Source organism: Littorina saxatilis, linkage group LG9 (assembly GCF_037325665.1).
Source record: "Littorina saxatilis isolate snail1 linkage group LG9, US_GU_Lsax_2.0, whole genome shotgun sequence".
Taxonomy (NCBI): domain Eukaryota; kingdom Metazoa; phylum Mollusca; class Gastropoda; order Littorinimorpha; family Littorinidae; genus Littorina; species Littorina saxatilis.
In genome coordinates this window covers 26218100-26227520 of record NC_090253.1, presented here as the reverse complement: position 1 = coordinate 26227520, position 9421 = coordinate 26218100, and the positions used below count along the sequence as shown (strand labels likewise).

The 9421-nt window shown below is 40.3% G+C and overlaps 1 protein-coding gene across 2 annotated transcripts; it reads right to left on the bottom strand.

Moving 5' to 3' along the window:
• Window positions 1-84: 84 nt before the first annotated feature.
• Window positions 85-9420, bottom strand: LOC138975713 (uncharacterized). 2 transcript variants are annotated; one of them, XM_070348468.1, is made up of 5 exons: window positions 9264-9420; window positions 7737-8631; window positions 3478-3577; window positions 3010-3164; window positions 85-2623 (listed from the first exon to the last, which is right to left on the bottom strand). In XM_070348468.1, the coding sequence occupies exons 1-5, from the start codon at window positions 9327-9329 to the stop codon at window positions 2532-2534; spliced, it is 1308 nt and encodes a 435-aa protein (XP_070204569.1). In that variant the 5' UTR covers window positions 9330-9420; the 3' UTR covers window positions 85-2531. The 2 variants fall into 2 exon arrangements, with proteins under 2 accessions (XP_070204569.1, XP_070204570.1); XM_070348469.1 differs by having other exon boundaries at window positions 9156-9410.
• Window position 9421: the final 1 nt, after the last annotated feature.

The following is a 9421-nucleotide window of genomic DNA, read 5'->3' as shown; positions in this document are numbered from 1 at the left end:
AGTCATTCATACATACACATGCAGCAAGAAAGATTAACAGGATGTTAATTCTTGCAGATAAAATCATGTACAGACGACATCACAAATGTTATGATTTATTTTATTTTTAAACTAAATTCCTACACCCAAATCGAGATCGTGATTCTAAAATACATATTTCTGAAATATTGCAAATACACAAGATCACCGTTTTGATTAAGATCATAACAACCATTCAGTCACAGCCACATTGATGAAGACCAGATCAAAATTTAGCTTAAGTAATCCTGGCCATTATGTATCTTAGATAGCAACAAGTACATATATTTGTGTGTTTTTGCACACATTTCCACTGAACATTAAAATATTTGTACAGTGAGCGAGCAAAGGAATAATTATGACAACCACCACCAATGAGTTTAAAAAAAAGTCATGTCGGATAGCATGAGATGCATAGCAGTTTCCACTTGTAACACAAAAAAATCATCTACTTCCAATCAGAAAGTTTACTTTGCTGTTATGATTGTACCAGACATGAAAAACTCATCTCCATTAAAACTTTTTTTTTTTACTGAAATTACAGATGAACGAGCAAAGCTGTGGTTGCTACCTAAATTTAGTGCTGATTTTGACTTGCAAAAACACAAATCCATTTAGCAATGGCTTTGAAATCTATGAAGATTTGTACATTTACATGAACATGTCATGTCTGGTGTTCCTTAAATACATTTTTAGTAATAGAATTTAAGCTTTGCTTACCTGTTCTTTCTTTCTTTCTTTATTTGGTGTTTCACGTCGTTTTCAACCATTCAAGGTTATATCGCGACGGGGAAAGGGGGAAGATGGGATAGGGGAAAGGGGGGAGATGGGATAGAGCCACTTGTTAATTGTTTCTTGTTCACAAAAGCACTAATAAAAAATTGCTCCAGGGGCTTGCAACGTAGTACAATATATGACCTTACTGGGAGAATGCAAGTTTCCAGTACAAAGGACTTAACATTTCTTACATACTGCTTGACTAAAATCTTTACAAACATTGACTATATTCTATACAAGAAACACTTAACAAGGGTAAAAGGAGAAACAGAACTGTTAGTCGCCTCTTACGACATGCTGGGTAGCATCGGGTAAATTCTTTCTCGTCCCAACCAATATGGGACTCCCCCTAACCCGCGGGGGGTTTGCTTACCTGTTAAACCATGATAATTTATAAATCTTGGGAGATGAGTTGTGTCAACAAAAAAAAAGTGTGCATTCAAAGCAGGGGAACCAAAGTAAAATTACTGATTGCGTCACTCTTGTATTTGTAAAATTGCAGAGGTTCATGTATACATGCGTAGCAAGGGCGGATCAATTCACTTTGGAGGGGGGGGTTACAAAATGACTGCGAAGATACAAGTTGACAGCGCCGAAGGCGCCTAAGCCTCAAGGGGGGTCCGAGGGCATGCCCCCCCCCCGGACATTTTTTTTATCCAAAGAAGCAAAATAGAGCTATCTGGTGCATCCTGAGCCAATAAATTACCTCTTTTTGGGGTGGGTGGGGTGGGGGGGGGGTTACGTAACCCGTGTAACCCCCATCCTGAGCCAATAAATTACCTCTTTTTGGGGTGGGTGGGGGGGGGGTTACGTAACCCGTGTAACCCCCCCCCCCCAGATCCGCCCTTGCGTAGATAAGAGAAGTTATCACACCCTTCCCATCACCTAACCAAACCTTTTGCGTAGCATTAGCGGTGACATTTCATTTGAAGCATATCAATAATAAGATAAATGTGCAGTGATCATTTCTTGTCACGCTTTTGAAGTTGAACAGTTTATGTGCAAATACACGCCCATGTCCATTTTCCTGTTAGTCATGATACTACATAATTATTTCCAGTACACATAAATATAACTTTTTCTTTTAATTTGCTCTGCCTTATACTGCACACACATGCACATTGTAAGAGCATAGCTAATTAGTACATGTAATATCATTCACTAGCTGTCCTTAAATTTTTTCTCTATCTGTCTGTCACACACACACAGACACACACACACTCTCTCTCGCTCTCTTTCACTCTCCCAAAACCAATAGTTATAAATGTTTTCACGATTTACATAAATTTAGCAATAACAGCAGTTTGGCAGTTCAATATATGATGTACAGGTGCACATCTTTAAAGCGTGAACATGTCATGGCACCCAAATTATACCCTTGAATGACAGCTATACATAAGATTATGGATTTCACAACTGCAATTTTTTTCCTCTAAAAACAAAAGTTGAACAAAACAAAATATTATATGTGTTTTTCCATTGGCTTTCTTGTATACTCAAAACATTATACCATTATCTTGAGCCCTGGGTTGATGTGCGCGAAAAGTGCCCAAATGGGTATGAACCAGCTACAGGGTTGTATTGGTTGAAAAGAAACAAATCTGTTTCAACCAGTCTAACCCAGGACTGCATTCCCCCCACCCCCCTCCCCCAGTTGAGCAGAACGTTTCCCAGAGGTCAGAGCAATGCATCTGATGCAGACATCTCAGCATCGTCACTTTCATTGGCTGGTCAGGTCACGGGTTAGTGCCCCTGTTGCAGAACGGTACGTCCTCCCATTCCGGTTCGTTGAACATCGGAAGGTATTGCTGCTTTCTCATCAACACTTCTGTCCAACAAACACACAGTGCGTAAGTAACAACAAAAATATGAACCAGTAGCTGTTACCATTTGATCATTTTCTATTCAGTATTTGATATTTATTTTTACCCTGTAAAATACACTGTAAACCTCATGACAATCTAAGCACTTTTTTTTTAACTCTACATGTTAAAAATCAAAATACAAATCTCAGTTGTTCAGATTATGCAAGGAAAAATACACTTCTCCGACATCCAGGGGACACAGCTCAATCGTGCTATTTCCAGCCATGCGCCAGTGTATATGAAAACCAAAATTCAATCACAAAATCAAAACAAAAATGGGAACCAACCTACCGACCCTAATTTTGTTTGCCTTGACATCGGAAACAAACTTTTGTTGTTGTTGCCTTACCTTCAACAGTCATCATGTGCTGGCTCTCGGTGAAGGATACGGACGAGTCAGGCTGATAGCGACAGCGAGCGAAGCCACCCAGGTACCACAGACACCACAGCATCAAGCAGATCACAGTCACTAGACACATGTATGCCCACTGTGCCTCACGATTTCTGCAAAATGCATGAAATGACATTTAATCATTCATGATTTTAATGATTTATTGACAAATCACTAGCAAGCATTAGTTAATAACCAAATGGTCACACAAAATACATGTAACAAAAATACTAATTTTTGTTAGAAAAGCATCACTGGTCAAATAATGGTGCCGAGGGTAGCGCTTTATGAGTCAAGATCAAATCATTATCATCGCAACATCAAGTGCATGAATTTTTTATACATTTTTTTAAGAGAATAAAGAAAAAAATGTCCAATTAAAATAAACCAATCAGCACTAAATTAAAAGATCTGAGCTAAACTCACAGCTGTCTCTGGAAATCTTTCTCCTTCAGGAACTTGATGAACGCTGTCAAATTGAGCGGTGTGCCATCCAGACCAATGTAGGGGGTAGGCGTAACTTTGCCTGAACAAAATGAAAGTACAATGGAACCAGGCCCCTTTTAAGATCTACAAAGTGAGAAAATCTAAAAAAAGGAGTCTTCAAATGGAGGTACATTTACAGACACTGTAAACAGAAAATCTGAAAAAAAGCATCTTTAAATGGGGGAGGTCTTAAAAAGTTAAATCGGGGTGTCTTAAAAGGGAGGTTTCACTGTACTGTGAGCAGCTAAAAGTGCATGAAACTAGTGCTCTTACCTCTGAGTCTGAAATCTTAAATCTATTGTTTATCAACATGGTCAGACAGACCATTAATCAGACATTTTATTTATTAAGGAGAAATTCTATAGCGCATAACTAAAAGCACACTATGCGCTTTTATACAGACATAATAATAATAATAATTGTCAGTAAGTACTGGTGTCACATGACTGATGTGAACCAGTTGATTGGCTAATGGCGATGCGCTAAAACTGTTAGCGCACTCTTGGAGTGCGCTAACTTTTCCACAGAGCGTATTCTTACGCCCTTTGCCTAGCAAGACTGTGCTCTCATTATCAGAATTAATGAATGACATGTAGCTGATATTCTCCACAATACCAAATGACCATAAATTCCCTGCTTCTCAATTAAAGCAGAAGTGGGTTTTTTCTGACAGATTGCATGTGCCTGTGCCAAAGTGCGGCTGCCACTGATCTAAAAATAGAAGCCGCTGCGTTTCATCTAATTCTCGCCGACTTGCATAGATTCTTCTCATATGCCGTGTTAGTGGCATGTAGCTTATCATCCACATTACTAAATGATGAGTTAATATAAAATTCCCACCCGCTAGCAGAAAACACAAGTGTTATTCCGATAACGTACCAGCTAGACCAGTTTGGAACTGGAAGACTGACTCGATCGACTCTGTCATACGTAGCCGCACTGACTACACTGAAATACGACTGCATCAGTTCAGTAAATGAATGGTTTCCGAATTATTATTTCAAGGCAAGAACAATCGTAATCGAAAACGTGTAGGGTTCAGAACGTTCTTACCATTATAAGACTTATTACCAGCGTGCCTCGTGCGTGCAGACTCAGTCAGTGCAGACTGCATGCAGTGGTTTGATTGCCCTAGCAGACGACATAAACCCCGCTCAGCAAATTAACATGTTGGGCAAATGTGAACAAAAAAACGATGGGGATATAATACGTGTAGGGTTCAGAGCATTCTTACCGTTCATATGTAGTACCAGACTCCCCGATGAGTAAAGATACCACACAAGAAACATGCCACATTTATTTTGGAAATGTGCCTTCCGTCGACCGTGGCAAGGGGCAAAACTCTGCACAGTCAATCTGTCGAAGCTCGATGAAGGTTTCAAAACCAAGAGCACAGTCCTTTCTCCGAGTTTAAATGAGGTCTCTATGAAAGATCATCACTTTTTAGCTTAACGCTACACTGGAATTTACCAACAGAAATTAAAACAAGAGTTTGCGTGTGACGAAAGCACGACACACTTGAGACAGCCCACACAAAAGTAGATCCAGTGACACAAACCTGACCACACAGTCACGCCTATCCAAATGCGCGTTGCAAAATGTGCTTTTTGAATCTTCTTTTTTCTCTGGCGGTACTGACAATATCGTTATTGAAACAATCCCAGTGCACTAAGGGATTTATAGAGCAAATCTCGAAAATAATTATTGAACTCAGCGCTATGCGCTTCGTTCAATAATGAATTTTCTCGATTTGCTCTATAAATCCCTTAGTGCACTGGGATGTCTCAATAACTTAAATAATAATAAATGAGCATTTATATAGCGCAACATCATAACTTTACAATTATGCTCTTTGCGCTTGACACATTTAAAATTAAAACACAGTTATACAAGTATTTACATCTACAATCATAGTCAGCAATGCTTAATTAAAAGCATACACCATCAAACATACATTACAAAAGATTCTTCCACTAACTAAGTAATAAAAACATGAATAAAATAGGTAGTGAAAACAAGGAAATACCAGCTGAAATACCATCATACAGCATCATATATATATCCCATGACCTCCCTTCTTTGTCTCTGTAAATGTACTCAAGGTATATTTCTTGTATTTCCATTGTTCTCTTGTTACATCTATGATGTAACTATTGCACTCTTATAACACATAAAATAGAGGATAAATAAGGGTGCATGAAATACATCATAGCTGGCTCTACTTTCTGTCGCCCTTCACATTTCAAAATGCACATGTACCTGTCGACCGGATGTGCAAGGGGTAACCACGCTTTTGAGAACTTGCGCGAGAGTCGTTCAGTGTTATAGTTGAGTTTTAGTCTCGACTTGCCGAGACTATCATCGTAGCGTCATAGATTTCATGACGTCTGTCGTCCATCGCGTCATATTAAGGGGACGTAATCTGTTATGTTTCCTTCTATTCACTGTTCTATTTCTCTCTCGTGATCAACATGACAAACTGTATGTGTTCGAGTGTGTGTGCTCGTGCTCTCAACTAAACCAAAAGTCAAACTAGCAATCGTTAAAAACCCAGTCCGTCCGTCCAGCACTGCTATGTTCAGACTATGCTCATGTGAAGTTACAGCGTGCCCGGTACACACGCCCTTATCGGTACATCATCGACTATAAGTGTTCTCTGGACAAGCTGTTTAATGCATTTTGCGAGTATTTCTAGCTCTTCTGCGGTGCAGTAGGCCCTATAGACGATGAAGGTGTCCAAGATCTCAGAAGATGCGTGTGTAACCACTAGGTATTCAGTCAAATCCGTGTAAGAGGCTTTCAACTGACGGGGACAACCAAGCCACCATTATGCACCGGCTTGACATAGATCAACAGACGTGCCTTTAGAATAAGGTATGTGCAGAGGTTCCTCATCTGAACAGACAACTAAAGCTTGATGTTTCTGTCACACTTTGTCTTTTAGATCTTCATGGGATATACAGGTTACAACACGAGTGATTTTTTATATGGCTTGTATTTCAGTCAAGACCCAGTGGGAATATCAAAGGGACTCACTCGCCAGAGGCTCGTGAGTCCCTTGATATTCATCCGCTGGGTCTTGACTGAAATACAAGCCATATAAAAAACCACTCGTGTTGTAACCTCTATATATACACTATAAAAGCACATGCTCAAGTGTTATTACATTACATTGAGCTCACAGCAATATGGTTCAGCACTGTCTGGAAACCGGCACGGTTGGCCTAGTGGTAAGGCGTCCGCCCCGTGATCGGGAGGTCGTGGGTACGAACCCCGGCCGGGTTATACCTAAGACTTTAAAATTGGCAATCTAGTGGCTGCTCCCCCTGGCGTCTGGCATTATGGGGTTAGTGCTAGGACTGGTTGGTCCGGTGTCAGAATAATGTGACTGGGTGAGACATGAAGCCTGTGCTGCGACTTCTGTCTTGTGTGTGGCGCACGTTATATATGTCAAAGCAGCACCGCCCTGATATGGCTCTTCGTGGTCGGCTGGGCGTTAAGCAAACAAACAAACAAACTGTCTGGAACTTGGAAGTTTTGAAGTACAGTTGAATCTCTTTTAAGACCTCCACAAATCTGAGAAAAGCAGGTCTTATTTCATAAAAGTGAGGGATCGAGTCTTAAATTTACAACAGAGGTATAGAAATCAGAACAGTCATCAACAGAAAATCCGGAAAACTAGGATCTTATTAAATCACTGTTATGAAAGCGGGACAGTCTTAAAACAGGGATTAAGGTGCATGTGTATGTGAAGGGGAGGGTTGGTCTTAATAGGGGGTTCTACTGTAGTACAGTGTAGTGTAGTACTGTAGTACAGTGACAGTGTAGTGCAGTACTGAAGTACAGTGTAGTGTAGTACTGTAGTACAGTGTAGTGTAGTACTGTAGTACAGTGTAGTGCAGTACTGAAGTACAGTGTAGTGTAGTACTGTAGTACAGTGTAGTGTAGTACTGTAGTACAGTGGAACCCCCCTTTTAAGACCTTCCAAAATGTGAGAAAATCAGGTCTTTAGAGGACGGGTCTTAAAATGGGGGTAAATTTACAGAGGTTATGAACAACAAATCTGGAAAAGCAAGGTCTAAAAAACGAGGAAGTCTTAAATTGGGGGGTCTTAAAAGGGGGGTTCCACTGTAAACTAGTCAACTTTAGGCAGAAACTGAGGACTCCTTTTAGTTCTATGCTGCAGATTTGTCACTCACCTTGTTTTTTAGTTGTAACTTTGTGTTCTGTGGAGGACACACCTGAATGACTTTGACGCTTGGCATCCGCCTTCGGTACGCCTTCAGACAACGCAGCTTGGAATTTTGATGATGGCCAGGTTGACAACATACCTGGTGATGACGTAGGATGGTTGTCAGGTTTATTGCTGCTTTCTCGCTTTTTAGAAGCCATTTTTGCTTTCAGTCGTCTGCGTGTCTTAGCTTCTCTTTTGCTAGACAGTCTCTTTTTAATTATCCCGTGTGACACGTTCTTCCCTGTGTCACTCAAATGAGAGAGAGTTGCGTTTCTCTCTGCTGATAAAATTTGTGCCACTGGCACTGTGCTACTTTCTTTCTTGTGCTGCTGGCTTTTGCCTGGAGATCGTTTTGAGCGTACATGACTCTCAGCATGAACCAATAAAACCATCCTCACCAAACTTTCATTTTTATAACCACTTTCATCTGTCTTTTTATCATTATTGCTTTGTTTCTTTCTGTAATGCTGAGCAGGAAATCTAGTCCTATGAGGCGCATTAGAGGAATCAAAAGCTGTCCCCCAAATCTGTTGAGACTTAACACTCTCATGTATTACATCTATTGGACTGTTCTGTGTGTGAGCAACTGGAGGTGCTTGAAAAACGCCTTGCCTGCGTACAGACGGCAAATAAGAAAGATGATGAATAGGCAGCAATCCTTTGTTAGACTCTTTGTTTTTGCTTTTCCTGTGAGAGAAAGGTGTGTATGGATGATTCACTCCTTGGCTGTTTACTTGTCCAGCATCCCTTTGTTGACCTTGGTGGTTTCTTTCTTCGTTCCCTGTTGAGGATAGGTGAGAAACTGCATGCTCCCTCCGTGCCTCCAGGTGTGACCCTCTGTCAGTGTCATTGGTGTACACCTGGAAAGCGTTTGATTTACCATTTTAACATGAGGTTGAAAAAAAGAAGATTTTTGTGCAAAACAGTTCAAGCTATGCTCTAAAAATATATGCATGTACATGTGTGAGTTTATGTGTGTGTGTCTCTCTCTCTCTCTCTCTCTCTCTCTCTCTCTCTCTCTCTCTCTCTCTCTCTCTCTCTCTCTCTCTCAATCTTTGTGAGTGTGTGTGTATACATCTCCATGGATGCATTTAATTATGTGCAACACAGGTTCTACACAGTAGTTTTGAATGGTCTGAGATTTAAAAAAAAAAGTTTTAAATGGGTGAGACAGCTTAATTATTCAGGACACTACTTGTAACTTGTATTATGTCTATAAATAAATGAATGAATTAAAAAAAATGAATAAATGAGTTTACTTAAAACAAAACCATACAACAATTTATATCAGAAAACAATGCATTCTAAGCTCTTGTTACGGCATTGACTTTGATGTTGATAAATCCTCCGTGGACTGACACAGTCACTGTACCCCTCTACCTACCCAGTACCTAACATTTTAGCAACGTCAGGCATTTGCAGTGCTAAAGGCCAAGGTGCGACTTTCCCTCGCTTCTTCGTCATCGTCCTGTCTTTCGGATACACAACTTACAGTCAACGGCTGTGTGCAGAGACAAATAACGAAGAAGACGAAGGATCCATGCGAAAAAGGACACATGTTGCAGCAGGAACTTCTAAAACATCTTTATAACAGACGTAAACATCGTCGTCTCGTCATCAAACTAAAAGCGGAAGTGGGCAGAAAGGTAC

Bases quoted from the DNA above. Each gene is read 5' to 3' on its own strand.
- LOC138975713 (XM_070348468.1), bottom strand. From the start codon at position 9,329: ATGTGTCCTTTTTCGCATGGATCCTTCGTCTTCTTCGTTATTTGTCTC. The intron at 8,632-9,263 runs GTAAGTTGTGTA...AACGCTTTCCAG, and splicing joins TCTGCACACAGCCGTTGACT to GTGTACACCAATGACACTGA. The intron at 2,624-3,009 runs GTAAGGCAACAA...TTTGTTGGACAG, and splicing joins GCACATGATGACTGTTGAAG to AAGTGTTGATGAGAAAGCAG.